At 34.3% G+C, this 15992-nt stretch overlaps 2 protein-coding genes across 4 annotated transcripts; both read left to right on the top strand.

Annotated features, from left to right (window-relative positions):
- Positions 1-208: 208 nt before the first annotated feature.
- On the top strand, positions 209-3699 carry LOC133789194 (uncharacterized). 3 transcript variants are annotated; one of them, XR_009873510.1, is made up of 8 exons: positions 209-352; positions 458-749; positions 1099-1161; positions 1361-1400; positions 1585-1649; positions 1942-2058; positions 2264-2414; positions 2621-2750. XR_009873510.1 is itself a non-coding variant. In XM_062226955.1 (8 exons), the coding sequence occupies exons 1-8, from the start codon at positions 327-329 to the stop codon at positions 2992-2994; spliced, it is 777 nt and encodes a 258-aa protein (XP_062082939.1). In that variant the 5' UTR covers positions 209-326; the 3' UTR covers positions 2995-3699. The 3 variants fall into 3 exon arrangements, 2 of the variants coding, with proteins under 2 accessions (XP_062082939.1, XP_062082940.1); XM_062226955.1 differs by lacking the exon at positions 2264-2414 and adding an exon at positions 2950-3699 and having other exon boundaries at positions 2621-2749; XM_062226956.1 differs by lacking the exon at positions 2264-2414 and adding an exon at positions 2950-3699 and having other exon boundaries at positions 221-352; positions 433-749; positions 2621-2749.
- A 1816-nt stretch (positions 3700-5515) lies between these two features.
- LOC133789193 (pentatricopeptide repeat-containing protein At1g02060, chloroplastic) lies at positions 5516-9709 on the top strand. Its single transcript, XM_062226954.1, has 4 exons — positions 5516-5843; positions 5925-8062; positions 8473-8584; positions 8891-9709. The coding sequence occupies exons 1-2, from the start codon at positions 5746-5748 to the stop codon at positions 8002-8004; spliced, it is 2178 nt and encodes a 725-aa protein (XP_062082938.1). The 5' UTR covers positions 5516-5745; the 3' UTR covers positions 8005-8062; positions 8473-8584; positions 8891-9709.
- The last annotated feature ends 6283 nt before the right edge of the window (positions 9710-15992 follow it).

Raw genomic sequence — 15992 nt, 5'->3', positions numbered from 1 at the left:
TACGTGTGACTAATTTTTTTTATACGCGTAGAAAATAACATATTTGAATCTATTTTTCGGTAATGTAAATTATTCAGAATTTTTTAAAAATTTATAAAATACTCTAAATAACTACAATATACACAGTAATAATAAAAATCGCACCAAAAACTGTTTACGGCTCGATAAATAGTAATCGATAAATAGTAAGCCTACCGATTGGCTTAAAGTGAAGTGGAGCCCAATATTAAGGGTGTCAAAGGTTGAGGCGGTGGAAGACCGTACACCCACCCGACGACGAATAACGCACCCGAAGCTGGGGAAGACCATCACCACCGACCTATTCAATGGAGGAACACGGAAATTGGAAAGAGTAAGCAAAACAGAGCTCATAATATTAATACTCATTTCACATATTCACCTGTCCGGACTTTTCAACCATCACATCGTCAGAATTTTTGTTTATTTTATTTTTCAGAGCTCAGGATTCTCTTAAGAACAAACTAACTGCAGAAGATGATTTCTCCTGGAAAATACCCATGTCCAGACCCAGAAGAAGATTAAGCATGGAGGAGGAAGAAGAAGAAGAAGGTGGGGAGGTTTTGGAGTATGTGGGTGGGGTTGATATAAGCTTTTCTAAGAAGGATTCATCTGTAGCTTGTGGTGTCCTTGTAGTTTTAGACCTCCATAGCCTTGAAGTAGTCTATCAAGACTTCTCAGTTGTTACCCTCCATGTGCCTTACGTTCCTGGCTTCCTTGCTTTCAGAGAGGTCCTCTTTGCTACAATTTTCATTATATATATATGTATATATATATATTACTTTTGGGATCTGTTTGGTTGATAGGAAAATTGAAAAGAGAGAAAGAAAAAAAGATTTTGATATGTATTTTTGGTACTTTTGGTGGCGTCAGCTTAGTTTCCATTGAACAAAAACAGTAGCTGTGGTTTTGTGAAAACTTCAAATTTACTTTCTTTTATGAATTTATCTGGGTTTTAATCATGCTTCTGCATTCTGTGTCTTCTATTAGTTGTTGGGTATTATTACATGTTTGATGATCTTGTGTGAATGATATTTTTGACTAATAGCTTGATGCATTTAGCTCTTCTATTTGTTTTAGGCCCCAGTGCTCCTCCAGCTTTTGGAAAAAATGAAAAACAAAGCAAATCCTTTCTACCCACAGGTAGATTTCAGAATAGAAATTAGTATAAATATGTATATATATATATTGATTTTGAATTAGTGACGTACTATTATTCGTTGCAAATCTCACCATAGGAAGTGGAAGTACCAAATACTAAAAGAAAAAGTAAAAGATTAGAGGCATAAGTTTACCAGCTTTGTTATGGCTTTGATTTCTTATTTGTTTGTTATTACTGCAGTTGCTAATGGTAGATGGAAATGGAGTATTACATCCTCGAGGTAAGTTAATTTGAGTGAAGATGCTGCTGAACATCTTATTTGATTCGATTCGATTTGTTTGAGCTGGTGGATTAGTTTTAAATTCACTTGAGCTGGTTGATAGTATCTGAAGAATGATTTCTGTAGCTAACATTGAATTCAATAATGAATATTAATTCACTATCTTTCTGTCTCTCTTAATTAGGTTTTGGCTTAGCTTGTCATTTAGGCGTTGTGGCTAATATTCCTACTATTGGCGTGGGAAAGAATGCAAGTTCTTACTCTATCAATCACCCTTTAACACCTCCCTATATAATTGTTGAAGTTGCATTCATTTCATAAATATATATGTATTATAATTTTCTCTCTCTGTTTTTATCCAGATTTTGCTTGTTTTGATTTAAAAAAGTTATCAATATCTGGGCACCTATTGGTTTTCTGCTAATATGGAGAATCATGTTACTACCTACCATTGTTGTGTGACACAATTAATTGATTCTTAATGCTTATGGTTTAAGAACTTAAATCCTTGACATATTGTATCATTTGTACATATTATCAGCTTCATCACGTGGATGGTCTTACACTTTCTGGAGTGAAGGAACTTCTTAATGCAACCAAAAATAATGGCAGAGATTTTGCTAGTTTGATAGGACACTCTGGACGCACATGGGGAGTGGTAAGAGTTTCGAGGAATCTTTCTTTCTTTGAGTACTACTAAAATCTTCTTTAAGGGGATCTCGAGATTACTGCTATATGAAATATTTTGATGGTGATTGTTATAGATTGAACTATTATTGGATATCTAGGATTGTTTTAAGATAAGTGGTCACTTGAGAGTTGTTTTCAGGTTTTTTGTTCATACATTATGTTTATGTTTCTAGGTGAAAGTAATTGAACAAAATGACTAAAGCTTTGTTAATGAGCGTAGTCAGAGGAGCTTGTATATATAGTGTAATACAACAGTAAAAGGAGGTTACATCAGTTAGGAGAATAACAGAAGAAACAGTCTTAACAGACTAGAACAACATCTCTGTAACTAACATAACCGTATTAACAAACTACTCTAACTATTCCTTTCCTCACTAAGCAAGCTAAGAAGACCCCTTATTAATTTTGATGAATTTTAATCAACATCAACTTCGAGATTATTCGCTTGCTAATGATGGTCAAATCTTTGTATAGTGCTGTGATGGTTAACCTCTTCTGATCCATTTTCTTTTTAATTTTGGTTTTGATAGGCAATAAGATCGACAGGAGACGGGTTGAAGCCTATATTTATATCAATTGGTCACCGTATATCACTCGACACTGCCATCCAAATCGTTAAAATGACTTGCAAGTATCGAGTGCCAGAGCCTATCCGCCAGGTGAAATACTAGCTATTTTTGGCTCTTCTGTTTTGGTATTTATTATAGTTTGATGATAGCACTCACAAATTCTGTTCATTTCCCCTCCCATCAGCTGATTTTCAATCATGTTAATCTCAATATTTCTATTTTGAACCTTTGGTGTTGCTAGCAAAATTTTATTAACTTCCAGTTTTGTTTTTATATGAAATTAAACGCAGGCTGATATAAGATCAAGAGACTATCTTCTAAAACATCAGTTATGAGTTGTTCCTTCCTGGATGATGAAATTCCATGAGCCTGGTAGTGTTAGTGGTAGTGTTAGTGCCTGAATTCGACGATGCAGCTTAATCGTCGATTAAAATTTTGCAAGAGGAGACAGCTTTAGAAGATTATGATGTTCTTGCTCTTTGGAGACAACAGTTTGTGAATGCACTTGTGCAGAGGCGAGAAGCCTGGAGGCAGGGACGGAGCCAGCCCCAAAAGGTGGGAGGGGCCAAAATGAAGAAAAAACTATTGGGACGGGGCAAAACAATATTTTTAAAAGAAATTAAAAAAAATCAATAAAAAAAAAAAGAAGAGAAAAATGTGAGGGGTCAGGCCCCTTTTGGCTTGTGCTTGGGACCGTCCCTACTTGGAGGCTAGGCTAGTTCTTTAGTAGTCTCGGCGGCAGTATTTCGTCTTGGCTCAAATAATTCACCTTTTTGTTAAGCAATAAGCCCCTTTTACGGGCATGAGTAATGATATGTGCACCTAAAAATATGTACCTAAACATTATATACATTGACGTGACAGACTGATTTATCTAATTATATTTATTAAAATTGGGACTTACTATTTTAAAAAATACTGTTACGTCACTATGTGTAATATTTGGGTGCACATATTATTACTCTTTAGAGTATTTATTTAAGTTTTATATCATAAAATGTGTGTACCTAATTTTTAAATTAAAGTACCCTTTATATTCCTTTCTCTAGGATTTATTTACAACATAAAATGCCCCTGAGCACTCTCATTAGATTTAATAGAGAATTTTTTTTATTAAATAATTTTTAAATAACTTTTGTCCTTTAAATAATTTTTAATTAATATTTAGTATTTTTTTATTTAAATAAATAAATAGTATTTAAAAGTATAATATTTAAATGATGTAAGGAAAAATATAGAGAAGTTGATATATAAAGTGATGTAAAATAGAAAAAGTTGGATTTTTGTGATGTATTTAGAAGGATAGAGTAGAGAAGCTAGTGCTTAAACGTGTGTTTAAAGTGAAAGTTACACTGTGTATTTAAAATAGTGATTCACTCGATAGGCGAGTCATTTGGACTTAAATATGTAATTAAAATTAATAAATAGGTTAGGTACTAAAATTTTTGGCCAAAAGAGTAACACTTTTCATTAAAAGTTTCAGATCCTAGAAAAGAGTTTATAAACAAGTATAGTATAAACAAAATACAAAATAGTCGTCCTAAGGAGCAAAATGAACTATAGTCCTAGATCCTCAAAAGAAGTTTCGATTGTGGGGATCTAGCAGGTCGCATATATATACATCGTCCTTGTGCACGATGATATTACCTTTGTGCCCGAATGACCAGCGGGGTCGTCAGAATTTTGTTATTAAGTTTTGGAGAAAAGCGTGAAAAGAAGAATAGATAGATTTGAAGAAAGTGAAAAGAAAAGAAAATATAAAAAAAGAACTTAATACATGGTAGTCTATATATGTATATGTGTAAATAATTATTTATATATTATTTTTATAAATAAAAGTCAAATCATGTTCATCTATGTAATTATTCCAATAAAATTTATACTCAGACACTTTATATTATAAATAATTACTAATTTGTTATTGATATTTTAATATATCTATATTATAATATTTATTAACTTAAATAACAAATATTCAAGTTTTATTTACTTATTTAGTATACCCACTACTTTTTTTAATATAAACTAATTTAACTATCACTTTTTTGGAGAGCCTGTATCAAGGTAGGGTCAAGGTGCAAAATGACCCTTAATGATGTGTGAAAGTAAGTAAATGTCCATGTTTTTAATTTTGTACTAAAATAGCCCAATCATCTCATTAATATCACATATTACCAAATATGCTCTTTAACAAATTACTATTTTATTCTAAATTTTTTAATATTATGATATATATATGTATATTAGTTATGTTTAATTAGTTTTTATTTCAAAGTTATTTTGATTTTTTTATACATTTTTTATGGGTTGTTGAATGATATACCATACCACAAAGTATATATATCGAGTTGAAAAATAATATACCATAAAAACATACAAAATTATTACTCAAAAATGTATATACTATGCTAACAAAGTTATATACTACAATTAAAATGTATATACCATGATACAAAATTATATACTGCCACTATGTATAATAAAATAGAAACTAAATATCACAAAAAAAAATTATATACCATACCACAAAAAATATATACACTAATTAGAAAATAATATACCAACAACCTATAAAAAACTTAAAAAATCAATATAACTTTAAAATAAAAACTAATTAAACAAAATTAATATACATATACCACTATATTAAAGTCATACAGTCCTAAATAAATAAATAAATTATAAAAAAGGGTAATTTAGGTAATCAAAAATGTAAAATAGTCATTTATCTACAATTTAAAAAATGAAGACATTAGCTTCTTGATGACTTTATTTTGGGTCATTTCCTATAATTTCTCTAACAAATATTCAAGTTTTATTTACTTATTCAGTATACCCACTACTTTTTTAATATAAACTAATTTAACCTTCACTTTTTTGGAGAGCCCATATCAAGGTATCCTGGTTTGCTTCCGACCAAATTGGGCCCAAGCCCAGTAGATGGGCAGACAGAGTACCAGCCGCAGGCCGGGGTATTTATGGCCCAACCCAGCCCGTAAAAATAACAAATGGAAATTTCCTAGACACGATTTCATATTTCTTTCGTTCTCTTCTTTCAATCCCAGCTACGCTCTGGACTGTCTCTCATGGCACCCAAATGCATCACTCGGAGTATAACAATGGCGGTTTCAGGAAAGCAGCTCTTCACTCCCATTTCGAAGTCTGCTTGTGCTTTAGCTCTTAGGTATAATGGTTTTGAACTTTCTTTACTTCTTTGTTTTTACGTTATGAAACAATATTTACTCTGACTGTTCTCGAAACTCAGGTATTATTCTTGTTCAGAAACAATAAACCCTTGCGAAAATGAAGAACATGATCGAAATATAGATAAACCCAGATCATCCTCCAAGAAGGGAAAAGCTAGAGCAATGTCAAGACTCATAAACTCTAACCCATGGTCAACTGAGCTCGAGTCTTCTCTCTCTACACTCTCTCCCTCTTTTTCCAAGACCACTGTTATCCAAATTCTCAACCTTGTTAAGAACCCATCTAAAGCTCTTCAGTTCTTCAAGTGGGTTCAGCTAATGGGTTTCTCTCATACTGACCATTCATACTTTGTGATGTTAGAAATTTTGGGTAGTACTCGAAATTTGAATGCGGCGCGGAATTTTTTGCTTTCGATTGAGAAAAAGTCTAATGGGTTGGTAAAGCTTGAGGATCGTTTCTTCAATAGCTTGATTAGGAACTATGGCCGAGCTGGGTTGTTTCAAGAGTCGATAAAGCTGTTCACCACTAAGAAATCACTTGGTATTTCCCCTTCTACTATTAGTTTCAACAACCTCTTTTCGATTTTGCTTAAACGTGGTCGGACTAATATGGCCAAAAATCTGTATGATGAAATGCTTAGCACCTATGGAGTTACACCTGATACGTTTACTTTTAATATTTTGATTAAGGGGTTCTGTATGAACTCCATGGTTGATGAAGGTTTCCGTTTTTTCAAGGACATGGCTCGATTTCAATGTGAACCGGATGTTATTACTTACAATACATTGGTTGATGGATTGTGTAGAGCTGGGAAAGTAGATATTGCACGAAATGTGGTGAAGGGTATGAGTAACAAGAGTTTGGCTTTAAATCCAAATGTTGTTACTTATACAACCTTGATTAGGGGGTATTGTATGAAACAAGAGATTGATGAGGCCTTGCTTGTTTTGGAGGAGATGACTAGTGGAGGGTTAAAACCGAATAGAATTACATACAATACTCTAATTAAGGGCCTCGGTGAAGCACAAAGGCTTGATAAGATAAAAGAGATTTTGGAAAGAACAACGAGAGATGGAGAGTTTGTTCCTGATACATGTACATTCAACACATTGATGCACAAGCATTGCCAAGTGGGAAATTTGGATGAAGCTATGAAGGTTTTTGCAAAGATGTCGGAGTTACAGGTTCTGCAAGATTCAGCTACTTACAGTGTTTTGATACGCAGTTTATGTCAACAAGGGGACTATGATAGAGCAGAAGAATTGTTTGATGAGTTATCAGAGAAGGAAATCTTGTTGGATGATGCTGGTTGTAGGCCTCTTGCTGCTGCCTATAACCTCATGTTTGAGCATTTATGTAAAAATGGTAAAACTATAAAGGCTGAGGGAGTTTTTAGGCAGTTGATGAGAAGAGGAACTCAAGACCCTACATCATATAAGATTTTGATCATGGGGCATTGTAAGGAAGGTACTTTTGAAGCTGGATATGAAATCTTAGTCTTGATGTTAAGAAGAGATTTTGTGCCTGACGCTGAGATCTATGAATCTTTAATTAATGGTCTCTTACAGAATGATAAACCTCTTCTTGCAAAGCTTACTCTAGAAAAGATGCTGAAGAGCTCCCATTTCCCTAGAACATCTGTTTTTCATGCTATACTTTCAGAGCTTATTGAAAACGGATTTGCTCGGGATTCTGCTAGTTTTGTTACGTTAATGTTGGAGAGGAAAATTAGACAAAATATCACTCTTTCAACAGATCTTATATCGCTGCTTTTTGGTAGTGGACAAGGAGATAAAGCATTTGAGCTTTTGAAGTTGCTTTATGAAAATGATTACTCTGTTAAAATGGAGGAGTTGGTTGGTTTCCTTTGCCAGAAAAGTAAGCTGTTAGAGGCTTGCAAATTATTGAAATTTAGTTTGCAGAAGGATCATTGTGTTGATATTAAATTATTTAATATAGTTCTTAGTGGCCTGAGTAAGGTGAAAAGGGCTAAGGAAGCCTTTAGTTTATACTATGAATTGGTGGAGAAAGGAGTTCATCAGCAGCAGTTGACTTGCTTAGAGGATTTGAAATCTGCTTTGGAGGTAGCAGGACAATCGGCTGAAGCCGTCTTTGTTTCGAAAAGGATGACAAGGTAGAAGAGTCTCGGCATATCTCTGCTCCAAAAAATTTCCCTGCAAATTTAAGGCCTCAAATGTAAGTTGTTTTAAAGTAAAAGCATACAATTTCTCCTTTCTTTTTCACCCCATTGAAAATGCAATGGCTTCTTGTCATTACTGTTTGCTTCTTTTATGGTGTCATCATCATCTTAAATCACAAATTTAATTGAAGGCTTCTTTTATTTTTTACTCTTTTTTTTTTCAATTGCATGGCAAAAAAATGTATATTTGTTCTAAACTTATAATGGTTTTCTAAAATATATTTGTAAATCTAGAACCAAAAAAAAAATACCATACACAGATAAATAATCAAATTCTGTCTTTACATCAAGGTCTTTCTTTCAAACCAACTCTTCTCCAAGAATCAGCCATTTATATTACCAGTCTTGTATATGAAAACCTCACTGTGTTGCCTTCAATCTTAAAGCAAAGCATTAACTTTTACAGGGAACCTCCATACATGTCAAGAGTTGAAGGCAATGGAGCTCCTAAGCAATATCCAGAACGGACTAGGTGCATTCCTACACCAACACCATGGGAAAACAACTAAAGCTTCTGTGTAAGTTTAGTACTATTTTTTTTATTAAAAAAAACAAATTGATTAGCTTGTAATGTTCTTTTGTCATGTAAATTTATTATCAAGGAAAGTTTTATTATCCCACCATACTTAGTGTAATTCTTTTTTGTTTCTTTTTCTTTTATACAAATTGTCATGTCTTTCTTGTCACATTGACACATTTTGCCTGAAACTTTTTTCCCTTCTAGAGAAAGAAAAATTAAAATCAAAATGTTTACTTTTTTTTCTTTTTTAAGGTAGCAGTGACTCCAAGACTAAACATGCATATTTTTCTTCTCTCTTTCCTAGGCAAAACTACAACTGTGAACACAAGCTACACACCTAGAAAAATACCCTGCATTAGCAACTGAAGACTCTCCAACAATCACACAAAGGCTTGAGATTGCCAACCCGACAGTCTTGAAGATGGCCATGGAAACCAGCCTTGCCTGCATCAAGGCATGGGGAAGGCCAGCTCAAGATATCACCCACATTGTCTGTCTTCTCTAGCGAGAGACCCGATTACGGTAGCCTCTACCTTGCCAGCCAGCCAGCTCGGGCTAAAGAATGCTGTTAGCCAGCCGCAACAAGCTCTACTTTCTCGGTTGCGATGGTGGTGTCAGCCAGCCAGCTGCAATATGCTTTGCTTTCTCTGCTGCTACAGTGTTTCACTGGTCTTCAAGTTGCCAAGGACTCAGCCAAAAACAACCCTGGAAGCCACCCATTGGACGGCAGCCCGATTGACTGAATGACATTATCTTAGTTTTCCATTGTAGGTAGTTCATCTTTGTCAACTTTATGGATGGGATACTCTGGCTGAGGAGAAGGATACTAAACAAGTAACAAGGTACTCAGGAGTTTCGTTGACCCACCTCTGAAACAACTAAACGAAAACAGTTTGATTCATCTATAATCTTTGCTGTTGGATTATTTAAAAAGTATGTATAGAAAAATATGTTTCACACAAATATATTTTTCTATGATAATCATATGTTATTCGTATCAGGTGTTTTTAGTATTTCTATTATTATGTTGGTCTATTTTGTATATTTTAATAAAATACCAAAATACAATTTTGGCGCCAAAATACAAGTGTGAATGTTAATATGAAGTGGTTAAGTAAATTTTAATTTATGGAAAATTAGTGGAGAAAATAAGAACTACACTTATATATCAATTCTTAATTTATTTTAAAAAAATTAGTGCTTTTTTTAAATATTTCAAACGTTAATTTATTAAAAGGATATGGAGCTTTTTTAATTAAGAAATATTTTTTTATTATTTTTTAATTTAAATTATTACATATATGTTTTTTACTGGTTCAACAAATGCGATTTGTTTTTTCCTCGTTGACTCAGTAACCAAACAAGTCGTTGAACTTCCTCATTGTCCCAAACTTCTATACGTCGACTATATATGTTGCGTCGAAAGCATTACATATAGATGTGAATTTGTATTGGATAATAAACCATATTCCTATTCATCATCTAAGGGTGAGTGTCGTGCATCCATATTTTGTTCTGATTTTGTTTCAAATTCCATTTTTCAGTCAAGGTATTCATTTGGCATCTCACACCTATTGGATGCAATAGAATCATATACTAGCAATATGGGAAATTCTCTTTCGAATGAATAGTTGCATTCGACACCAGTTCGACGACATGTTCTTTGGTTGCCATGCCTGTGGAGTTTGACATGACTTTGAATCAGAATGGCGATTCTAGTGTGCATTTTGGGATGGTTCGAGGTCGGCTAGTACGTCTGTTGCAGTTGTTTTAGGATAAAGAAGCTGGTCATTATGTTCTCAAAGCATGAGATTTGGTTACTAACAATTGGAATTTGATTCAGAATCCCACACTGAAATGGGGACTACCTAAAACAATGTTATTGTTTCCTATTGCATGGTGGATGCAGATGCTGCCAATGAAGTTGATATCTATATAGAGTGTTTAAATCAAAAGTATTATGTATTACTAAATGTGATTCAATCCAATCTAAATACTCTCATTACTTATGTTAATGTAATAGTATTAATGAGTTACTTAATCCTTACCCTTAGAAAATATGTAGGTTTGCCATTGGCATTTTATAATGCTATACGTTGGATGAAATATTTTAACTTTAGATGTGGGATTGTATTAACTTATATGATCTTTCTTAACTGCAACAATGAGTCTTTTGCTCATCAGTAGTGATGCATACGGGGCGGGGAATTGGCGGAGAGTGCTCCCTCCGTCCCCGTACTCGCCCTATCCTCATTTATTCTCCTTCAGGGACAGGGTAGGGAATCCCCTATTGGGGCGGGAAATCCACATGGGGAATCCATTTATTTAAAAAATAAATTTTAAATTAAAATTTAAAAATAAAAATTGTAAATTGTAAATTATATGTAAATAAAAATATTGCACAGTATTTATTATTTAAAAAAGGGTTTATACTTTTTTGGACCCTGTGTTTTGAAAAATTACTTTTTGGACCCTATATTTGTAAAATAGTTAAAATAGAACCCTAAACTTAATTTTGATGAAGAAAAAATTGAATATAACAACACAATTTTTAAGCAAAATGATTTTATTTTTGTTTTGAATTGTTAGTTTGGTAAATTATTTGTGATTTTAGTTGAGAAAACATTGATCAAAATTGGGTTTAGGGCTCTATTTTAACCCGTCGGGGCAAGGAGTGTTATCCCTGTCCCCACCCCATTTAATATTCGGGGATTGAAAGTTATCCCCGTCCCTGTTCCATTCCCCATTTAGACGGGGATTCCCCGCCCTATTAGGGGTGGGTCCCCGCAAGGCCCGTCCCCATGCGGAAAATGTGCATCCCTACTCATTAGTGTATATGAATGGAAATCGTATACACACTCGAGCTCAATCTTTGAATACATATCTCTAACACCAATATATTTTTCACTTTTTCACCAAATATAGCTAATCTTTTAAAGCTTCATTAAATATTTTTTTATTTTTTTTCCCTTTCTCTCTCCCATTAGTTATTTTTTATTATTACTATTTTGTTTTTTACTTTTTTATTTTATTTTAACTGATAAATAATATTTAAATGATGTAAAAGAAAATATAGATAATCTAATGTATGATATAATGTAAAAGTACGAGGTAAAATAGAAAAAATTGAGTTTTGATGAGGTATTTTGAAAGAGCATTCATTGGGAGTGCTCTAAAGGATAAATCCTTAGCAATAGTGTGTGTGATAATCCTTGGAAAATCAGTTTTTGGGAATTGGTAGTTGCAAAAGTGGCCAAGACACTGGTTTGTTGGAAAGTGGTGTGCAGGCCAATATATATGGATAGGAAACTGTCACTATATAATGATTTTCTAGCAGACTTTCTTCTATGTCAAACATGTGAATCCAATTTTTTTTTGGAAGAAGATGAAGATATGGGGGGTGGTATATTTCATTTCATTAGACATTTAAATGATAAGGAAGTTCCAAGTTTGATAGAATTATTGGCCAGAGTGGAGAACAGATCATTTTGCAGCATAATAAAAGATAGAAGGGCATGAATGGGTGATAATTCTAAAATGTTTTTCTTGATTATATTCAGGTTCTACCATTAACAAACATCTTATGGAAGGGCCTAGTTCCATCAAAAGCTCTTCTTTGGTTGGTTGGCAGCTTTGAAATGCTTAAACTTACATTCAGGTTGGCATGCATTGTGCAAACAAAATGTAAAGGCTGATAGACCATAGATCACCTCTGTATGCACTGTAAATTACAGTTTTCTCTACAAGTTTAAGTTACTTGGAGAGCTTAAGTGGAAATGGTGAGTGCCACACCATTGTGCAGAGTTGTTGGATTTTGAGGTTATGGGAGGTAAACAAAGGCAGTTACTATGGTAGATAGAGATTGGCCCTATTTGGCATGGCTTTGGAAGAGCTTTTGAAGTCTTAAAATTATTTTTATGTGTGTTTGAATGAAATATAGAAAGAGCTTTTTGAATTTAGAAGAGCTTTTAAGAGAAGCAGTGACTCACCAGCTTTTTCATAGGACTTCTAAAAAAATACGGGAGCTATTTTCTTGTTTTAATGAATCTTTCATAATACCTATTTTACCCCTATTTTTTATAAAAGAAAAAAATATATTACATCTTTATCCTAAATTGTGAAGATAACAGTTATATAATACGTTTTCTTTTTTCTTAAAAAGTATTTTATCTAATTTTTCTAAAAACATCTACGTACGATTTTGGCAATATTATAATTCATCTGTTGTTTTGTCTGTTGTTTCTGGATGTTCGGTGTAGTCCTAACGTCTTCTTGTTGCTTACGTGGCTTGTATTAAAATTTATGTTATGATTAATTGACTTTATTTTGTTGTGAGGTTTTATGCTGTGAAAAAATTCCTAACGGTTTTTTGTTAGTGAGGTCTATGAAGCTATATGGGTGGTTTTGATTCTGCGGGTTGGTAGAATGATTATTGATGTTTTTATGAGAAACTTAGCTCTGCTAGGGTTTGCATTTTTGGTTTCTTTGTGGTTTGTTGTTTTGACCGGTTGAAGAACTCTGAGCTTTGAAGAATGTTCATTCAAGGTACATACTAGTGTTCTTCAGATGAAGTATTGAAAGAAGATCAGATATGTGAAAAATCAAGTGAGAAGACTTGAAGTGTGCAATCTAAGGAAATTTGCAAGAGAGACAAATATAGAAGATTTTCTTATTGTTAATGTAAAATGAGAGATACTTTGTAGAACTTGCATTTTTGATCTTAGTGGATTTCTTTCTCTGGACTAGGTCCTAAGGATTAATCATTACTTTGTGTAGTGATGAACCTTGTAAAAATTACTTTGTATGATTCTTTTTACATGTTCTTTAAGCTCTCATTAAATCTTGACTTACTAATTCATTAAGTTCACAATACTTAGGTAGTGAATCACTTTTAGATTATTTTATATTCTGCAATGGTGCAATGGTGCTTCATCAATATAATTATTAGTACTAATTCCCTTCTCCTCTTGTTCATTTGTTAAAAAAATTACAGAAAAATATGATTGTGAGGGCTTCTGTTTGGGTTCCTCTTGCAAGGGTTTGTAATGACATTAACAGTAGGCTACCCATTCCTTCAGCACTGGCAATGATGCTTCCTTTGAGCCACAAATGTAATTACCCATTCACTAACAAAATTTGCTTTGTTTATGGAACAAGCTAAGGTATGGTGGCTTGGATTACAAAATGTGTTTGGCCTTGATATGATCTGGTGTATTGTTTGACAATTTTCCATAATGAATGAATTCAATATTTATACTAAAAAAACAATACTAATTTGTGAAAAGATCATTTAAGAATATCATATATGAGGATTTTCCAATGTACCCTCCAAAAAGGGCACATCGGTGCATTCCTTTGGTGTTTTTGATTCAGAAAGTATTTTGAGCCAATTATTTTTTTATAACCGTGTACATTGTAGTTATTTAAAGCATTCTGCAAATTTTAGAAAATTTCGAATAATTTACAATGCCGAAAATAAGGTTAAAACATGTTACATTCCACGCGCATAAAAAATAGTCATGCGTGCGATAAACTATTTGAGCTTTGTTTTCTACGTTGAAAATTATTTGAAATTTCCCGAAAATTTGCAGAATGTTCTAAATAACTATAATATATACTACCATAAAAAAAATTTGCGCCGAAAATACTTTCCAAGCCAAAAAGTAGAGGAGTGCACCGATGTGCCTCTTTTTGGGTGCACCGGAGAACTACCATATCATATTATAACAAATTTATTATATTACAGTAAATATTAAAAAAATAAAGTATTTTACTTAATTTTTTTAACCATTGCATAATTTTTAAGTCCATGTTATTAATGGGAAAACCTCGGGTGCACTCCCCAAAAAGGAGTATATGGGTGCACCCCTCTTTAGTTTTTGGTTTGGGAAGTATTTACAACGTAATTTTTTTTATGACCGTATATATTGTACTTATTTAGAACAACTTGCAAATTTTCAAGAAATTTCAAATAATTTAAAGTGTCCAAAATAATTTTCAAGAAATGCCGTAGACATCCCTAATAATAATAATAATAATAATAATAATATTTCTTTCTTTTATCATTGCATAATGCTGAGGCTAGTAAATAAATACCTCACACTACTCCTTTTACAAAAGGATAAGTTTAAGAAGTCACTGTACTCACACCCATTGCCATTTTATAATCCTCTCTTTGGTGAGAAAACCCTCTCAACTGTCACACTCGAACTCAAGAAAAGGCGAAAATGTATGGAGCTTGATCATCATGTAAGTATGAAAGAATCTAGCTTTACTTCTCTTTATATGCTCAATTTGACTTTCGAATCAACTTTCTTTCGTAAGTCTATGAAAATCTATTATTATTATTGTTATTGTTGTAGGAATCGAAAACGAAATTAATTGATGAGTTCTCTTATACGACCTTAGGGTCTCCTGCCACGGGCGCTCCACACGACGGCTCAAGCAACGGCGTGCTCGCCAAAAGAAGAAAAATCAAAGTTGAGATCCTTCCTCCACACACCGTAAAGGGCGCGGTCTATGGACCTATACTCAATAGCTGTCCTATCCGCCTCTAAGAAAGCGATTCTCTCCTGCGACGCGGCTACATCGGCCCTAGCAACCTCGAGTTCGGCCTCTAAAGAAGTGACTCTCTCCTGCGACCCAGCCGCAATAGCCTTGGTCCCCTGGAGTTCGCCCTCTAGGCTGGTAACTTTGTCCTGCAGCATCGTGGCTTTGGCAACCGCCTTCTGCTTCCTTTTTGACGAGACAGAAAGTTTGGTCCAAACCCTTTTTAGCTTAGTCTGGGTTTCCTCAAGCTCTTTCTCGAGCTCCTGGACCCGGGCCGTGAGACGGTCCCTCTCAGTACTCGATGAGGAGAGATTGTTAGCTGAGTCGGCAAACCGCTGAGCCACAGTATAGGCCTGCACAAGAAAGTTAACAACAGCAATAATAAGTAACATAAAAAAAAATGTATGTACATCTATATATAATAGGGCCGACACAAGATGCATGAACTAACCCAAGCAGTGGTGCGCCTTAGAGTTTCCCCAAGGTCCGACAGAGCAAAACTCCCAAGACCGTTACAGTCAGATTCGGGGAGGTCTAAGGCGATTTGGACGTACCGCCGCCCGTAAGAGGCCGCCATACGATTCACCCAGGGCGCCCCATCCAGGCCAAGGGCACCTGGCTGGGTGAGGACAGACGACCCGCTCGCCGAAACGGGAGGGGCGCAGGAAAATTGGAAAAGTGAGGCCCTGGTAAATCAGAAGGGGGTGCTGGAAGATTGACAAAGTAAGCCCCCGATGGACCAGGGTCGAGGGGAGCCTGAGTGAAAGCATCATAGTCCTCGGGGTCGGGGCAAACAAAAGGCCCCGGAATGGCATGCTGGTCATGGGATTGGGAGGCTATGTCCGGGTCAAAAGAGA

Source organism: Humulus lupulus, chromosome 7 (assembly GCF_963169125.1).
Source record: "Humulus lupulus chromosome 7, drHumLupu1.1, whole genome shotgun sequence".
NCBI lineage: Eukaryota > Viridiplantae > Streptophyta > Magnoliopsida > Rosales > Cannabaceae > Humulus > Humulus lupulus.
Note: the sequence above shows the minus strand (reverse complement) of the source record. Positions and strands in the feature narration are given on the sequence as shown.